At 36.2% G+C, this 20,758-nt stretch overlaps 1 protein-coding gene across 24 annotated transcripts in view; it reads right to left on the bottom strand.

Moving 5' to 3' along the window:
* Positions 1-20,758, bottom strand: part of ATRX (ATRX chromatin remodeler) — a 288,606-nt gene that overhangs the window by 92,603 nt on the left and 175,245 nt on the right. For all 24 annotated transcript variants that reach the window (XM_085008437.1, XM_085008445.1, XM_021080085.2 and 21 more), the window contains 3 exons: positions 15,404-15,541; positions 13,504-13,679; positions 12,034-12,151 (listed from right to left, as the gene is read on the bottom strand). In XM_085008437.1, coding sequence (XP_084864563.1) covers positions 12,034-12,151; positions 13,504-13,679; positions 15,404-15,541 — 432 coding nt within the window. The remainder of the gene's footprint in view (positions 1-12,033; positions 12,152-13,503; positions 13,680-15,403; positions 15,542-20,758) is intronic.

Below are 20,758 nucleotides of genomic sequence, written 5' to 3' on the forward strand. Positions count from 1 at the left end.
ATTATCAAAAAATCATTATTACACTCTCTCAGAAATCTGATATTCTATCTTCTAATGCTCCTTAACAGTTAAATGTTAGGAACTCAGACTTTTGAGCATAACCAAGACTCAAAATTAAGCCTGAAAACCGAAACCATAACACATCTAACAGATGAATTATATATATACTAAACAATAAGTAAAAAAAGAGGATTAAGAGAAGGCAAGATGGCGGAAAAGTAGGGGGACATGTTCGCTCTCTCCCACAAACACAACAACAACAACAACAACAACAAACACATCTACAGGTTAAACGACTCGCAAAGAACAGCAATTAATCGCTGGCAGAAGAAACTAAACTCCAATAATGGCAAGAATCTCGTGACATAACTGAGTAGAACAAGAGAAAAGAGGAGAGTGAGAGAAGAGGAATCAGGGCTGGATGGGGGCTGGACCGCAACCCCCCTGCAAGAGCCCGACAGCCCAAAAACACGCCCAAAAACACCAGACCAAGCTCTGCCCAGTCGAGTGAAATCAGCTTCCATTGCAGTGTGGACCTCCCAGTCCTGTCTGCCCTCAGGAAGTCCTCCTTTCCTTCAGAGAGACCCTGTCAGCCACACTCACCATCTGGAAAAGCCACGCTGCCTCAAAGAAGAGTGACCAACAATGCCAGCCCTTGGGAAACATTCCACAGCAGGTCCAAGGCAAACACTGCCTGGACACGGGGAGTACAACTCCACCAGGAAAAAGAAAACAACAAGCAAGATGAAGAAGCTAGGAAGCCAGCCCCAGTTAAACCAACAGGAGAATTCCCCTAAAGCAGTCAACAATGAAACAGACCTCTGCAGTCTGACAGACTTGGAGTTCAAAAGGGAAATAGTGAAAATACTGAAGGAATTAAGAGAAGATATGAACAGTAATGCAGACACCCTCAGAAAGGAACTAGAAAATATAAGGAGGAGCCAAGAAAAATTAGAAAATTCACTGGCAGAGATACAAACTGAACTAAGGGCAGTAAAAACAAGAATGAATAATGCAGAAGAATGAATTAGTGACGTGGAAGATAAAATAATGGAAATCACCCAAACAGAACAGCAGACAGAAAACCAAATGAAAAAACATGAAAGCAATATAAGGGACGTATGGGATAATATAAAGCAGGCCAATCTACAAGTAATAGGAATACCAGAAGGAGTAGAAAAAGACAAGGGGAAGGAAAATATATTTAAAGAAATTATCACTGGAAACTTCCCATATTTAAAGGATACTGAGTTCGAGACACAGGAAGCAAAGAGGGCCCCAAACAAGTTGAACCCAAATACACCCACACCAAGAAACATTATAATAAAAATGGCAAAAGTTAGTGATAAAGAGAGGATCCTAAAGGCAGCAAGAGAAAAGCAGAATGTTACCTATAAGGGAACCCCCATAAGGTTATCAGCTGATTTCTCTACAGAAACTCTACAGGCCAGGAGGGAATGGCAAGAGATATTTAAAGTGCTAAAAGGAAAAAATATGCAACCTAGAATATTCTATCCAGCAGAATATCATTTAAAATAGAAGGGGAAATAAATATTTTTTGCAACAAACAAAAGCTAAAAGAATACAGCAATACAAAACCCAGGCTGAAAGAAATATTGAAAGGGCTTGTCTAAACCAAAAAGAAAGGAAGGAAAGAAAGGGAGGAAAAAGAAAAAAAAAAAAAGAGGAAGAACTAGTATTGAGGAAACCGCAATCAGAGAGCAGTCACTCAAATAAGGCAGCATACACATTTAATCATGAACATGTTTCAAACAAAATAAAATTAAAAAGAAAAAAAAGTCATCAAAATCATAAAATGTGGGCAAGGAAGAAAGGAAATAAATAGCCCCCTTTTTTAAAAAAAATTTATTTTGTTTGTTTGTTCACTTCTCTTCTTAATTTTAGTATAGTGATGAAGTGTTTGAATCTACAAGGACCATCAGAGTGAAACACACGATTATAGGAAGGGGATAGCCTACTTAAAAAACAGGGCAACCACAAATCAAAGCCAAACATTGCATCCATAAAAAATGAAAAAAAAAATCAAGCAGAAAATAACCAGAGACCATCCAACCAAAAAAAGAAAGGAAGAATGGAGAACCACAGAATCAACTGGAACACGAGGTTCAAATGGCAATAAGTAATCATCTATCAATTATCACCTTAAATGTCAATGGACTGAATGCCCCAATCAAAAGACACACAGTGGCTGAGTGGATAAAAAGGCAAAAACCTTCAATATGCTGCCTACAAGAAACCCACCTTAGGCCAAAGGACACATATAGATTGAAAGTGAAGGGGTGGGAAAAAATATTTCATGCCAATAGACATGACATGAAAGCAGGATTGCAATACTCATATCAGACACAATAGACTTTAAAACAAAAGACACAAAGAAAGACAAAGAAGGACACTATTTAATGATTAAGGGATCCATCTAAGAAGAGGATATTACTCTCGTCAACATACATGCCCCAAATACAGGAGCACCCAGATACATACAACAAATACTAACAGACATAAAAGGAGAAACAGATGGGAATACAGTCATAGTAGGAGACTTTAATACCCCACTCACACCAATGGACAGATCCTCTAGACAGAAAACCAATAAAGCAACAAAGATCCTAAATGAAACAATAGAAAAGTGAGACTTAATTCACATCTTCAGGACACCACATCCAAAAAAATCAGAATACACATTCTTCTCAAGTGCACATGGAACATTCTCAAGAATCAGCCACATATTAGGACACAAAGCTAACCTCAACAAATTTAAGAGTATAGAAATTATTTCAAGTATCTTCTCTGACCACAATGCCATGAAACTAGAAATCAACCACGGGAAAAGAAATGAGAGAAAACTGACTACATGGAGACTAAATAACATGCTACTAAAAAACCAATGGGCCAATGAGGAAATCAAAAAAGAAATTAAAAAATACCTTGAAACCAACGATAATGAAGACACAACCTCTCAAAATCTACGGGATGCTGAAAAAGCAGTGCTCAGAGGGAAATTTATACCGATACAAGCCTTTCTCAAAAAAGAAGAAAGATCCCAAATGGACAACTTAACCCTCTACCTAAACGAATTAGAAAAAGAAGAACAAAAAAGACCTAAAGTCGGCAGAAGGAAGGACATAAAATATTCAAAAAACAATAGAGAAAATTAATAAAACTAAGAGCTGGTTGTTTGAAAAGGTAAACAAAATTGACAAACCCCTTGATAGACTCACTACGAAGAGGAAAGAAAGAACCGAAATAAACAAAATAAGAAATGAAAACGAAGAAAGCACAACAAATACTGCAGAAACACAAAAAACCATAAGAGAATACTATAAACAACTATATGCCAACAAATTTGACAATCTGGAAGAAATGGACAATTTTATAGAATCTTACAGCCTGCCAAAACTGAATCAAGAAGAAACAGACCAACTGAACAGACCGATCACTAGAAATGAAATTGAAAATGTCATAAAAACACGCCCTACAAATAAAAGTTCAGGACCAGATGGCTTCACAGGAGAATTCTATCAAACATATAAAGAGGATCTGGTGCCCACCCTCCTTAAACTTTTTCAAAAGGTTGAAGAAGAAGGAATACTCCCAAAGACATTCTATGATGCCACCATCACCCTAATTCCAAAACCAGACAAGGATACCACCAAAAAAAGTAAACTATCGCCCAATATCATTGATGAATATAGATGCAAAAATTCTCAACAAAATCTTAGCCAACCAAATCCAACAACATATCAAAAAGATCATACACCATGACCAGGTAGGGTTCATCCCAAGTTCACAAGGATGGTTCAACATATGAAAATCAATCAACGTCATCACCACATTAACAAAAGAAAAGTCAAAAATCATATGATCATCTCAATAGACGCAGAAAAGGCATTTGACAAAGTCCAATATCCATTCATGATCAAGACTCTTGCCAAAGTGGGTATACAGGGAACATTCCTTAACATGATCAAAGCCATTTGTGGCAAACCCACAGCTAATACGATACTTAAAGGAGAAAAACTGAAAGGCTTCTCACTCAAATCTGGAACAAGACAGGGATGCCAACTCTCACCAGTGCTATTCAACATAGTTTTAGAAGTCCCAGCCACAGCAATCAGACAAACAAAAGAAATAAAAGGCATCCAAATAGGAAGCAAAGAGATAAAACTGTCACTGTATGCAGATGACATGATACTATACATAGAAAACCCTAAGGACTCCACCCAAAAACTACTTGAACTGATTAATAAATTCAGCAAAGTAGCAGGATATAAGATTAACATTCAGAAATCAGTCGCATTTCTGTATACCAGAAATGAAATATTAGAAAAGGAATACAAAAATTTTATAATTGCACCTCAAAAAATCAAATAGCTCAGAATACACCTGACCAAGGAGGTAAAGAACTTATATGCCGAGAACTATAAAACTTGAATCAAAGAAATTAAAGACGTAAAGAAATAGAACAATATTAGATGTTCCTGGATTGGAAAAAATCAATATTGTAAAAATGGCCATGCTACCCAAAGCAATCTACAGATTCAATGCAATCCCTATCAAATTACCCATGACATTTTTCAAAAAACTAAAACAAACAATCAAAAAATTTATGTGGAACCATGAAAGACCCAGAATTGCCAAAGCAATCCTGAGAAACAAAAACCAAGCAGGGTGGCATCACTCTCCCAGACTTCAAGCAATATTACAAAGCCACAGTCATCAAAACAGTGTGGTACTGGTATCAAAACCGACAGACAGACCAATGGAAGAGAATAGAGAACCCAGAAATAAACCCTGACACCTATGGTCAATTAAACTTTGACAAGGGAGGCAAGAACATAAAATGGGAAAAAGACCGTCTTTTCAGCAAGTGGTTCTGGGAAAACTGTACAGCTGCATGCAAATCAATGAAACTGGAACTCACCCTCACACCATGCACAATAATAAACTCAAAATGGCTGAAAGACTTAAATATATGACAGGACACCATCAAACTCCTAGAAGAAAACATAGGCAAAACACTCTCTGACATCAACATCATGAACATTTTCTCAGGTCAGTCTCCCAAAGCAACAGACATAAGAGCAAATATAAACCAATGGGACCTAATCAAACTGAAAAGCTTTTGCACAGCAAAGGAAACCCAAAAGAAAACAAAAAGACAACTTACAGAATGGGAGAAAATAGTTTCAAATGATGCATCAGACAAGGGCTTAATCTCTAGAATATATAAGCAACTTATACAACTCAACAGCAAAAAAGCCAACAATCCAATTGAAAAATGGGCAAAAGACCTGAATAGACATTTCTCCAAGGAAGAGATACAGATAACTAACAAGCACATGAAAAAATGCTCAACGTCACTGATTATAAGAGAAATGCAAATCAAAACTACCATGAGATACCACCTCGCACCAGTCAGAATGGCCACCATTAATCAGTCCACAAATAACAAGTGCTGGAGGGGCTGTGGAGAAAAGGGAACCCTCCTGCACTGCTGGTGGGAATGTAAACTGGTACAGCCACTATGGAGAACAGTTTGGAGATACCTTAGAAATCTATACATAGAACTTCCATATGACCCCACAATCCCACTCTTGGGCATATATTCGGACAAAATTCTACTTAAAAGAGGCACATGCACCCGAGTGTTCATTGCAGCACTATTCTCAACAGCCAGGACACGGAAATAACCCAAATGTCCATCAAGAGATGATCGGATTCGGAAGAAGTGGTATATATACACAATGGAATACTACTCAGCCATAAAAAAGCATGACATAATGCCATTTGCAGCAACATGGATGGAACTAGAGACTCTCGTACTGAGTGAAATGAGTCAGAAAGAAAAAGACAAATACCATATGATATCACTTGTAGCTGGAATCTAATATACAGCACAAACGAACATTTCCACAGAAAAGAAAATCTTAGACTTGGAGAATAGACTTGCGGCTGCCCGACCGGAGAGGGAGGGAGTGGGAGGGATCGGGAACTTGGGGTTATCAGATACAACTTGGAATGGATTTACATGGAGATCCTGCTGAGTAGCATCGAGAACTATGTCTAGATAGTTATATTGCAACAGAACAAAGGGTGGGGAAAAAATATATACATGTAAGAGTAACTTGGTCCCCATGCTATACAGCAGGCAAAAAAAATGTGAAAAAAAAAAAGAGTATCTCATTGATATTAGCTATTTTACTACCACAAGACATCCATGCAGGCCCTAATGCTAACTTTAAGCAAATGCCTTAGTTTAATGTCCAAACATATGACATTATATATATCCAACTCTAAAACTCTTAGAGTCATACCACCTTCTAATTAGCCTCTCAGTCTAGAAATCTAACATTTAATAACTACCATCCTTGAACTATCGTGTAGAGACCACAAAAAGTAGTCAACATTCTCAGAAGTACACTTATTTCATTTAGGCAGAAAGCAGAAGAAACAAAAACAGATTAAGTACCATAGAGCCCCTAGTTCATATTGTTAAAAAGTCCATCACTACCCAATTCCTATTAACAGTTTTAAAACCCTCAAACACAGACTGTAAGAGGGGTTTCAGACTAACAATATTTCAAGACCCCTGGCAGAAACAATTGTATATACTTTCCAAATTAACCAATTTTTACCCTAGACCTCCAAGAATTCCCACATATAATACTCTAACAGGTATTAGGAACCTGTGGTCACAAGTACTTAAAAACACACATGGAAACAAGGCAGTATGCCTGAAAACACAGAAACAAAAGAGAGAGATGAACATAGATGTAAAAATCCTCAACAAAATACTAGCAAACTAAATCCACCAATACATTAAAAAGATCATATACTATGGTCAAGTGGGATTTATCCCAGGAATGCAAGGATTTTTCAGTATCTGCAAAATAATCAGTATGATACATCACATTAACAAAAGGAAGAATAAAAACCATTTGATCATCTCAATAGCTGGTGAAAAGGCTTTTGACAAAAATATAACATCAATTTATGGGAAAAAACCTCCAAAAAGCAGTCATAGAGGAAACCTAGCTCAACATAATAAAGGCCATATGAGATTAACCCAAAGCTAACATCATTTTCAACAATGAAAAGCTGAAAGAATTCCTGCTGAGATCAGGAACAAGACAAGGATGTCTGCTCTCACCACTACTCTTCAACATAGTTTTGGAAGTCTTAGCTATAGCAATCAGAGAAATAAAAGGAATCCAAATTGGAAAAGAAGCAGTAAAACCATCACTGTTTGTATATAACATGATACTATACATAGAGAATCCTAAAGATCCAACCAGAAAACTGTTAGAGCTCATCAATGAATTTGGTAAATCTGTAGGATATAAAATTAATACACAGAAATCTCCCATATTTCTATACACTAACAACAAAATATCAGAAAGCAAAATTAAGGAAAACAATCTCATTTATCACTGCATCAAAAAGAGTAAAATATCTAGGAAAAAAAATCTACTTAAGCAGGCAAAATATTAGTACTCTGAAAATTTTAAGATGCCATTCAAAGAAAATAAAGATGACACAAACAGATGAAAAAATATACCATGTTCTTGGATTGGAAGAATCAACATTGTCAAAATAACTACACTATCCAAGGCAATCTACAGATTCAATGCAATCCCTATCAAAATACTAGTATCATTTTTCACAGAACTAGAACAAAGTATTTTTAAATTTGTATGGAAACAAAAAAGACACCAAATAGTCAAAGCAATCCTAAGGAAGAAAAATGGAACTGGAGGAATCAGTCTAACATCAAACTATATTACAAAGATATAGTCATCAAAACAGTATGGTACTGCCACAAAAACAGAAATATAGATCAGTGGAACAGCACAGAAAGCCTAGAAATAAATCCATGCACCTATGGACAACTAATCTATGATAAAGGAAAGAAGAATATACAATGGAAAAAAGTCTCGAGACTTTCCTTGTGGTGCAGTGGAAATAAATCTGACTAGTATCCATGAGCATGTGGGTTCATTCCCTAGCCTCACTCACTGGGTTGGGGATCTGGCATTGCCATGAGCTGTGGTATAGGTCGCAGATGTGGCCCAGATCCTGCATTGCTGTGGCTGTGGAGTAGGCCGGCAGCTACAGCTCTGATTCAACCCCTAGCCTGGGAACTTCCATATGCTGTGGGTGTGGCCCTAAAAAGGAAGGAAGGAAGGAAGGAAGGAAGGAAGGAAGGAAAGAAGGAAAGAAAGAAAGAAAGAAAAAGAAAAAAGTCTCTTGAATAACTGGTTCTGGAAAAACTGGACAGTTACTTGTAAAAGAATGAAATTAGAACACTCCATGACACCATACACAAATATAAACTCAAAATAGATTAAAGACCTAAAGGTAAAACTGAATGGTATAAAACTCTAAGAGGAAAACATAGGCAGAACACTCTCTGACATACACTGCAGCAATATCTTTTCAGAACCACCTTCTAGAGCAATGAAAATTAAAAAAAAAAAAACCCAAATGGAACCTAATTAAACTTAAAAGCCTTTGCACAGCAAAGGAAACCATCAACAAACAAAAAGAATGGGAGAAAATACTTGCAAAGGAAGCAACTGACAAGGGATTAAGCCCTGTAATATACGAACTCATGCAGTTCAATAAAAAAAAAAAAAATACAATCCTTAACATTCAGAAATCAGTTGCATTTTTTTTTTCTGTCTTTTTGCCTTTTCTAAGGCCGCTCCCACAGCATATGGAGATTCCCAGGCTAGGGGTCTAATGGGTGCCTTAGCCACCGGCCTACGCCAGAGCCACAGCAACGTGGGATCCGAGCCACGCCTGTGACCTACACCACAGCTCACGGCAATGCAGGATCTTTAACCCACTGAGCTAGGCCAGGGATTGAACCCGCAACCTCATGGTTCCTAGTCCGATTCGTTAACCACTGCACCACAATGGGAACTCCTCAGTTGCATTTCTGTATACTAAGACTGAAATATTAGAAAAGGAATATAAAAAAACAATACCTTTGAAAATTGCACCCCAAAAAACTAAATACCTGGGAATAAACCTAGCAAAGACAGTGAAAGACTTATACACTGAGAGCTATAAAATATTAATAGGAATTCCCGCTGTGGCTCCATGGGTTAAGAACCCAATATAGGAGTTCCCGTCGTGGCGCAGTGGTTAACAAATCCAACTAGGAACCATGAGGTTGAGGGTTCGGTCCCTGCCCTTGCTCAGTGGGTTAATGATCCGTATTGCCGTGAGCTGTGGTGTAGGTTGCAGACGCGGCTCGGATCCCGCGTTGCTGTGGCTCTGGCATAGGCTGGCGTCTACAGCTCCGATTCGACCCCTAGCCTGGGAACCTCCATGTGCCACGGGAGCAGCCCAAGAAATGGCAAAAAGAAAAAAAAAAATAGAACCCTAGCTCCACTCAGTGGGTTAAGTATTCAGCATTGCCACAAGCTGCTGCATATGCTGCAGATGCGGCTCAGATCCAGTATTGCCAATGGCTGTGGCATAGGCCTGCAGCTGTGGATTTGACTCCTATCCAGGGAACTTCCATATGCCACAGGTGCGGCCCTAAAAAGAAAATTTAAGAGGATTCATTTTTTATAAGTCGGGTTCTTAACCTGTTGAGCCACAAAGGGAACTCTGAAAGAGGATTCAAAGAAATGAGAAGATACCACATTCCTGGATTGGAAGAATTAATTATTAAAACAGCCATACTACCTAATGCAATCTAAAGATTTAATGTGATCTCTACCAAATTGCCTGTGACATCTTTCACAGAACTATAACGAATAACCCAAAAATCTGTTAAGGAACCACAAGCAATCCTGAGGGAAAAAAATAAAGCAGGATGCATAACTCTCCCAGACTTCAGCCAACATTTCAAAGCTACAGTAATTAAGGCAGTGTGATATTGGTTAAAAAAAAAAAAAAAAAAGACACATGGATCAACGGAACACAAAAGAACCCAGAAATAAACCCACAAACCTATGTCAATTAATCCTCAACAAAGGAGGCAAGAATATAAAATGAGAAAAAGACAGTCTCTTCAGCAAGATGTGCTAGGAACACAGGACAGCTGCATGTAAACTAGAACACAACCTCACACTATACACAAAAATAACTCAAAATGGCTTAAAGACTTCAACATAAGACATGATACCATAAAACTCCTAGAAGAGAACAAGGCAAAACATTCTCTGACAAAAACTATACAAATATTTTTACTTGTTCAGTCTCCCAAGGAAATAGAAATAAAAACAAAAATAAACAAAGGGGACCTAATCAAACTACAAGTTTTTGCTCAGCAAAGGAAACTATAAAAAAAAAAAGCAACAACAAAAAGACAACCTTTGGAATGGAGAAAATAGTTGCAAATAATGCAATCAGCAAGGGCTTAATCTCAAAAATACACAAATTCATACAACTCAACAACAACAAAAATACCCCACATGAGAAATAGGCAGAAGATCTAAATAGACATTTATCCAAAGAAAACATACAGATAGCCAGTAGGCACACGAAAAGACGCTCAACATCACTAATTATTAGAGAAAGGTAAATCAAAACTACAATGAAGTACCCCCTCACTTCTGTCAGAATGGTCATCATTAATAAGTCTACAAATAACAAATGCTGGAGAGGGTGTGGAGAAAAGGGAACCCTCCTACACTGGTGGTGGGAATGGAAATTGGTATAAACACTATGGAAAACAGTAATGAGGTTCCTCAAAAAAATAAAAATATGACTACAATATAATCCAGCAATCCCATTCCTGGGCATCTAACTGAAGAAAACCGTAATTTGAAAAGACACTGGCACCCCAATGTTCACAGCAGCACTATTTGCAATAGCAAAGACGTGAAAGCAACCCAAATGTCCACTGACAGAGGAATGGATAAAGAAGATGTGGTACATATATACAATGAAATATTACTCAGTGATAAAAAAGAATGAAATACTGTCAGTTGCAGCAACATGGATGGATTTAGAGGTTATCATACTAAGTGAATTTAGACAGTAAAAGACAAACATCACATGATATCACTTCTATGTGGAATCTAAAAAAAAGGATACAAATGAAATTATTTGCAGAACAGAAACAGACTCACAGACTTTGAAAACAAATTTATGGTTACCAAAGTAGATAGATAGGCAGGATGAGGGATGGACTGGGCATTTGGGATTGGCATATGTAGGCATACTATGCTATATGGAATGATTGGCCAAGGGGGATTTGCTGTATAGCACAGTGAATTACCCAAAACTGTGTGATAATCTATATGGGAAAAAGAATCTGAAAAAAAATGAATATGTGTATATGTATAACTGAATCATTCTGTTGTACAGGAGAAATTATCACAACATTGTACATCAACTATACTTCAATAAAACTTTAAAAAATGAAAAAATATACTAGAATTTTACATATCTTATGGATTTATTTACATACATAATTTTTCTGAAATAAAAGGTCTTTACAAATTATGGCATTATTGATATACGTTATATATGTTTTTTTCACCAGTTTGTTCCTTTATTTTATTTTTTGTCTTTTTAGGGCCGCACCCATGGCATGTGGAGGTTCCCAGGCTAGGGGTCCAACTGGAGCTACAGCTGCCAGCCTTCACCACAGCCACTGCAACACGAGATCTGAGCCACATCTGCAACCTACATCAGAGCTCACGGCAACGCCAGATCCTTAACCCACTGAGCAAGGCCAGGGATCAAACCCACATCCTCATGGATGCTAGTCATGTTCATTAACCACTGAGCCATGTCACGAATGCCCCCTAAATTTTATTTTGAGAATATTCGTTTTTTAAATTAGAAATATTTTGTGCGTCTACAAAATAAGCATACCCATTTTATTCAAGTGCAAAACTGCAAAAGAACAACTGCCATGTTAAAATTAACAAGACAGCATTCTTCAGAAAAAGAATGTTTTAAGAAGAATCAGTAAATAAATAGAATCAATCAATAAATAAATAGATCATAAATAAATAAAATCAATAAACTATATGAATTTGTTACCTGTTAAGTGATCTAAGTAGTACTGATAGAGTTTGCACTGAATAGGAGTCATTCTCACAGCTAACACATATTCATGTTTTGGAGGCAAGAATTTTGTTAATGCAGTATAATCTTTCCTCTGTAATAAATAAGAAAGAGAATGAAAATTAGTTAACTTAAATATACAACAGAAAATAACTGCTCTAAGAATCATCATTGCTTGCAAATAAAAAATACAAATAAATAAATAGGTACCACATATACATAAGAAAACATTTTACTTAAATATATTTACCCTCTTTAATCACACAATGATCCCATATAGCTGCAGTTAATGTATCTCATGTGACTATACAATATGACACACTGGCAAAAAGATACTGCAACGCACCAGGCAGGTTTTAAATTGAAGTAGCCATATTGCCAAGTGAGAAATTTAGGTTTTCAAATGGTCTCCTCTATATGGAAAAAAAAAAAGTGGAGAGGGGATATAGTATGTAGCGATAGCAAAAAGACTTGTTTTAATCATATGGTAAAAGTGATGAATCAAAGTCTGATGCAGTCTGAGTTATCCTTTAGGTAAGATATGCCAACATACCAGAGGATAACAGGTAACTTCAGGAGGGAATGTTTGCTCAACTGAGAAAACAAGCTGTGTATAGGTATTCTTGAAACCATTTAATATAGGAATAGGAAAGAAAGAACACTAATGTGCTAGATACAAATGGCTACTTAAACCAGAAAAACACTGCCTAGGTAGTGGCAGCAATATAGAATGGAGTACTTGCTAGTACCTGTGGCTAACCTGAACAAACAGGATGGATGCTTTTAACTTACATAATGGTAGTATACTTAGCAAAAGGATAGCATGTCTCATTTGTTACGTCTTTTTTTTTGGTACCACTAGTATCTGGTCTTAAGAAAAAGTGCAGAACTGAGGTCTATTTGCTGCTTGGCGAGTCACTATATACTTATCTACTGGTTAACAAAAACTTACTAAAGCATGTAAATATTATTAACCCATTTAGGTTACTGTATGTACTTGAAATTAATAAAACTGTTGATTGAGGATTACATTAAAATGGCTTCTCTCATAATTCATAATTGTCTTTCCTACAACCATTTCAAACAAGTGAGGTTTGGAACACTATACCATGGAATTAAGAGTGATCAGAGAAATTTCTTAATCATAATAGGTATGTTCCTATTACATACTCGCTATCTTAAGGATAAGGAAATGTAAATATTAACATATTAACACAGGAAACTACATACTTGGCAAAAGAATTAATCAATTATGTTCTAAACATCTCATTGGAATTTTTTTAAGTTCAATGTTGCTTAAACTTAGGAAGAGTGTGCAAGGAGATTTAACTGTAAAACATACATTGAAAAAAGGAGAAAGACAACACAAAATCATTAGTTTAAATTCAGAAAACACTGCAATATAACAAAGTAGCAATATTTTTTTATTATGGAATGTACTTATACCTGAACACATCCAGCTAACATCTCATAGAGAATGTGAGCACGTTTTTTCATTACTCTTACATCTACCATAGTAGAATCTGCACATTGGCCATTTTGGATTGGATTTATAAATCGATTCCTGAACTCCTTAATGGATCCAAGCAAATTTTCTTTGATAAAGTTAACCATGCAATGATCTAAGAGAAAAGATATTAGTTCATTAACAACAGTAATGGCTAAAAGAACTGAGAAAAATTCTCTGATAAAATGCTCATGTCAAAAAGGCATGGCATGGAAGTATTAGAATTAAGCTACAAAGAAAGAACACCAAACTGAGTGTAGACTAAACACTGGTTATATGTTTGACCTAGAACTGGATTACCTAGAACTGGATTACTGGATACAAGTAAAATTCATCCCTAAATTCCAGACATGAACGTTTAAAAAAGCACCTAAGAACACTTTATTCTAATTCACTATTCTTTACAGCAGATATGGAGTATAAAACAAGTGCTCTGGAGTTCTCCTTGTAGCTCAGCAGTAACAAACCTGACTAGTACCCATGAGTATGGGGCTTCAATCCCTGGTCCCACTCAGTGGGTTAAGGATTCAGTGTTGCCATGAGCTGTGGTGTAGGTTGCAGATGCAGCTTGGATCTGGTATTGCTGTGGCTGTGGTGCAGGCTGGCAGCTGCAGCTCTGATTTGACCCCTAGTCTGAGAACTTCCATATGCTATGGGTGCGTGCCTTAAAAAAAAAAAAAAAAGTGCTCTATACGTCTAACCATGATTTTATGGTCAGCAAGAGTGTCTCGTGGGGAAAAAAAAAACCACAGGTACTGAAACAGAATAATAAAATCAGATAATACACCACTGTATCAAATTTTATGTTAATTGATTTATTTCCAGAAGTCTTTAATAGTTATCTGTTGCCCTATACTATACAAGTCCACAATGTGAAACAGGGCAATACTCTATACATGGCAAAAGAAAAAAGGGAAACTAGAAGGTAAAATATCCATACATATTATAGATAATATATATAAAGTGAAACAAAAAGCTTAAATTAACTATTACAAATAATTTAAAAGTTATTATAAATACACTAAAGGACAGAAATAACATAAAATAACAAAAAGCTACTAGAACAGATTACAATGGGAAATTTCAATTTGTTATTTGCCAAATAACTCATGTCCCCTCTTTTTTTTTTTTATTTTTGGCCAACCCGTGGCATACAGAGCTCCTGGGCCAGGGATCAGATCTGAGATGCAGTTGTGCCATAGTTGTGACCTATGCTGCAGCTGTGGTAACACCTGACCCTTTAACCCACTGTGTAAGACTAGGGATCGAACCTGTGTCCTGGCATTGCAGAGACGCCATCTATCCCACTGCACCACAGTGAAAACTCTTTTAGTGTCACCACACACATACGAAAATGAGGGAAATTCACAAGTCACTTCCTAGGTTCACATCATCTATCCTCAGCCTCAGCAAACTGTATCCTCACATCGATTCAACACACCTCTCCTGCTCCAATCTCCACCTTCCTAAATTTCCTATCAGTACTTCTCCCAAAACTGGATATATTTTGTTTAAGTATTTCCTGAATAGTCACAAATGCATTTGTATTTTGAAAGCAATCATTAAGTCTTCTGATACTTTTCATATATTTTATATGCTTTATTTTGAATTTGAATACTCAAAATGGCACAGTGGCATATCATTCATATTTATAAAGCATTCCACTTGAAATAAATGGTATTCTTCAACAATACACTAAGATGGACGTATGTAGATCATGGTCAGAGACTATACTTGAATAAACAGAAGAGAGGCAGGTGACAAAGTGGCAAAAATATATCTGAGTATATACTGCTACAGAGCCAATACTCTATAGCATGACTACAGATATTGACTTACACTCAATTAGGTTATTTTGAAGTGGTGTTCCTGTTAAAATAATCCTCCTCCTTGATCGTATAGAATTCATAGCTTTTGAAACAGCAGATGCTTCATTTTTTAGAATATGGCCTTCATCACAAACAACAAAGTCAGGGCCTAGAAAAAAACATTTCATTAACGCATAATAAAACTAAAAATGGAATCCATTTAAGCAAAGTTAACACTTTTACAGTGCTGCTCTTGTGGGAAGATAAAATAACATCCTAAGAATAGTTATATTTTGGAGTTCCCATCGTGGCTTAGCAGTTAGCGAACCAAACAAGCATCCATGAGTTCGATCCCTGGCCTCGCTCAGTGGGTTAAGGATCCAGCGTTGCCATGAGCTGTGCTGTAGGACACAGATGCAGCTCCAATCCCACCCAGGTTTCTGTGGCTGTGGTGTAGGCTGGCGGCTAGAGCTCCGAGCCTGGGAACCTCCATATGTCACAGATGCAGCCCTAAAAAGACAAAAAGACAAAAAGACAAAAAAAAAAAAAAAAAAGAATAGTTATATTTATCTGCTGTTTTATTGGGTTAATGTGGTACTAATTAGTATTAATTTTATCCCAACTGCAGTGTATTAAAGTACTACTATTGATGATACTTAAGGTCCTCTGAGTGAGGGTACAAAAATAAGTGAATAGAAATAATCATAAAGATAAAAAGATCCCAACAGATTTGGGGTAGTTGAAAAAAATAAATATCATTTATTACTGAAAAACAGTATGTAAAGACACATTTCAGCACTAATGTATCAAGTTAAAACTATCTGCTAAGAATACAAGCAATTTATATACACATGAAAAGACAAATTTAAAAAGTTACATTTTAAGAAATAATAATATAAATCACAACTGACCAAACAGAATTACCCATTTGACTTATTCCAATTAAGTAATACTCATTGCTGAAGAAAAATTAAACTGATAAAAGACAGCTAAACTAATTTTTACATGAGTATGGGGGTTGGGGAGAACACTTTCCAAACTATAAAAGATCTCACAGCTAAGAGTCACTCTTTCAAAAGTGACTCTCATTGAAATACCCTTATGTATTCTTTGCTAAAGTATCCTATAAATACAATTGGCTTTCTGGTTAACATATACACAAATTAAATACTGATTTAAACAACAGTAGTTGTTAAATTATCCCCTGTATGTTAGGCATTTGAGAAAATACATCTTCTACACAATTGCAAAAGTAACTGCTTCAGTAGGATTGATGATCAAATAACACAATTTTTATTCAGTATTCAGGTAGGGCTGCATAAATAAGATATATTTTTAAATAACTAATCTACTTTCTAAAAACTAAAATCTGTATCTTGCTCTGTCTGTAAAGACTATATATTATTTATTTTGAATTCTAAAAAGTTTCCTAAAAAGAAAAATTATCTTTTACACAAGCAATTTAAATGATTTCTGACATCTAATAGTGTTCACAAGTGTGGTAAAGCAGGTACTCTCATATAATCTAAAGTAGTATCAGATATTTTGGAAGACAAATATACAGCATCTATTATAATGTAAATTTTGTGTTCCCTTGACGCAAATTTCAATTTCTGGGAATGTATCCTCAAGATATACTTCCACAAGTACCCTAAGATATATAAAATACTCTCTGAAGCACTGTTTGTTACAGTAGAAAATTGGAAACAACTTGAAAGCTTTGTCATAGGGAGTTAATACAACTATGCTATAATGGAATGCTGTAGAAATTGATGATGTAGATTTCCATGTACTTAACCTTGAAAGATATACCAAATACCCTATTTATATTATTAAACAAAAAGAAGTGAATTGCAGAATCTATATTATGATCCCATATTTAAATAACCTACTCAAACAGGTTGATTTTTATCTATGTATACATATACGTAGTGAAGTAAATGATTAATCCTGATCCAAGAAAATTTTAGTCTTTGCCTCCAGCTCTATGAAGGTAACTACTATAAACTCTTGAAACATACTACCTGTCAAAAATTTGTTTACCTGAATAGCTTAGAAAATACCATATAGTCTATGCTAATAATTTGATGTAGGGCGAGGAAAAAGCAGTTTTGGGTTATTTGGCATCTTCTCAACCTCTGGAGGGGCTAGAGACTAAGATCATCCACATGAGTGGTCAACCATGTCTATGTAACCAAGTCCAAATTCTAGACACCAAGTCTGGGATTAGTGTGCCTGGTTGGGAATATTCTATGTGTACTATTACACATCACATCTGGGAGAAGTATGTGCTGTCTGCACAATTCCACTAATAGATTGGGCTTGGAACTCTGCTGGGCCCTGCCTTATGTGCCTTTTCCTGTTGCTGATTTCAATTTGTATCCATTCACTGTAATAAACTATAACCATGAGTATAATAGCTTTTTTGAATTCTGTGAGTCATAGTGAATTACTGGACCTGAAGGTAGCCTTGGGAACCAGCAAACATTGCAATATAAAATACATGCTTGAAAAAAAATATGACTTTAAAATGGGCAGAGGATCTCAACAGACATTTTTCCAAAAATGATCTACAAATGACCAACAGGTACATAAAAAGCACCTCAACATCCCTAATCATTAAGAAAATGCAAATTAAAACCATAATGAGATATCACCTCACACCTGTCAGAATGGCCATTATTTTTTTAAAAATGAGATAACAAGTGCTGGTAAGGAAATGGAGAGAAGAGAACCCTTGTGTACTGCTGGTGAGAATATAAATTGGTACAGCCACTATGGAAAAAAATAGGGAGGTTCCTCAAAAAACTAAATATATAACTACCACAGAGTTCCCATTATGGCTAAGTGGTAATGAACCCAACACATATCTACGAGGATACAGATTTGATCCCTGGCCTTGCTCAGTGGGTTAAGGATCTGGCATTGCCTTGAGCGGCTCAGATCTGGTATTGCTGTGGCTGTGGCATAAGCCTGCAGCTGTAGCTCCAGTTCGACCCCTACCCTGGGAATTTCCCTATGCTGTGGGTGCGGCCCGAAAAAGAAAAAGAAAAAGAAAAAGAAAAAAAGAACTACCACATGATCCAGCATTTCCACTCCTGGATATATAACTGGAAAAGCTGAAAACAATAACTTTAAAAGATATATGCACCCCAATGTTCATAGTAGCACTATTTATAACAGCCAAGATACAGAAGAAAACAAAGTGTCAACAGATGAATGGATAAAGAAGATGTGATACACAGACACAGAGACACACACACACAGAGAAGACTACTACTCAGCTATAAAAAAAGAATGAAATTCTGCCATTTACAGCAACATGGAAGGACCTAGAGAATATTATGCTTAGTGAAATAAGTCAGAGAAAGATAAATGCTGTATGATATCACTTATATGTGGAATCTAAAAAACAAAAATGAATGTACATAACAGAACAGAAAAAGACTCACAGATACAAAAACAAATAATGGTTACCAGTGGGGAAAGTAGGGGGGAGGGGCAAGATAGAGGTATAAGATTAAAAGATACAAACTACCATGTATAAAGAAGATAAGCAACAAAGGATATATTTATTGTATAGCACAAGGAATTATAGCTATTATAATAATTTTAGTATAGTTTGTAAAAATGCTGAATCACTATGCTGTAACCTGAAACTAATATGATATTGTAAATGAACTATACCTTAATTTAAAACAATTAAACTCTACATTACAAAGAATAAACTTTAATGTATGCAAATAACAAAGGAACTGACCTAAGTGAAATCAGAAAATGTTTGGAGGGAGTTCCCGTCGTGGCACAGTGGTTAATGAATCCGACTAGGAACCATGAGGTTGCGGGTTCGGTCCCTGCCCTCGCTCAGTGGGTTAACAATCTGGCGTTGCCGTGAGCTGTGGTGTAGGTCGCAGACGCGGCTCGGATCCCGCGTTGCTGTGGCTCTGGCACAGGCCAGTGGCTACAGTTCCGATTCGACCCCTAGCCTGGGAACCTCCATATGCCGCGGGAGCGGCCCAAGAAATAGCAAAAAGACAAAAAAAAGAAAGAAAATGTTTGGAAATTATAAAGCTATATTATTGCATCTGGAGTGAATAAGCAATGAGATCCTGCTGTACAGCATAGGGAACTATATCTAGTTACTTGTTATGGAACATGATGGAGGATGTGAGAAAAAGAATATATATATGTATGACTGGGTCACTCTGCTGTATGGAAGAAACTGACAGAACAATGTAAATCAACTATAATGGAAAAAATAAAAATCATTAAAAAAGAAATTATAAAGCTATAGACAAAAGCAATCATAAGCACTATACTCTAGTTGGTAAATTTGCTTCTGGAGGGTACAAGTTGACAATTCTGAAACTATTTTACATATATGAAGAGACTGGACAAATAAGTAAATGGATAGTGGATTGTTGGAGCCAAGATTCTCACTGTTGAAAAAGCAAGTAACAGAATAACAAAAAAGACTACAATAAACCCTATGATACTGAATTAAAGTCAAACACATCATTATGAAACCATGTATGCTTATGAACAGATGGATAGATTTGTGTGTATACTTGGATTTGTACACATATCACCTAGTTATGTCTGCTGAGAGAACCTAGAAAGCAATGACACTACAATAGCAACAAACACAACCAGCATCCAGATCTTGGTTCCTAAACACAATTTTTCAGTGAAAGGAACCATGCATGGCTCCTTGTTAAAATGGCTGATTCTGGGGCAAGGACAATGTAACATGATCTTAGAGCATCTTATAGTACCAGAAAGTAATGAAGTACTCAAAAAACTCAAAAGGATTATATATCAAAGGGATAAAAGAACAAAATTGAAGAGCTCCCAATGGCCAAAATGGAACAATTTGAACAAAATAAGTAACAGTGTTAGTTCTAACATATAAACTAATAATAGATGACTAGTATATACCGATATAAATCAATGACTGATTAAATAAACAAGTAAGAAGGAACAAATATTTCGTAAAGAAAAATTCTAAATTTAAGTGTAGATACTGCCCACTATAAGAGATGGAGCTTAATCTCTGGTCTCTCCCCACTTGGATTGGCTAAATGTAGTGACTGACTGCCAAAGAATAGACAGGTGAAAATAGTAACTCTACAGCAAAGAAACATGGCAAACACTACCTTAACCAAGTGATAAATGTTAATATCACTAGTGATTTATGTATGTGGATCTAATTTACCTGATTTAATGTTAGAAGAAGGGTACTATACCTCTGGTATATTATTTCGAAAATTTATAACCCCAGTTTAATCCTAAAAAAACAACAAAGACTACCGAACATCCTACAGGCTACTTGAACATTACTCTGACTGACAAGATAACAGAAAGTAAGAGAAAGATTAAGAAACTG

This window comes from Sus scrofa, chromosome X (genome assembly GCF_054392235.1).
Source record: "Sus scrofa isolate SSC_HxYL_T2T_F1_AM1 chromosome X, Sscrofa_HxYL_maternal_Yorkshire_Landrace_v2.0, whole genome shotgun sequence".
Lineage (NCBI taxonomy): Eukaryota > Metazoa > Chordata > Mammalia > Artiodactyla > Suidae > Sus > Sus scrofa.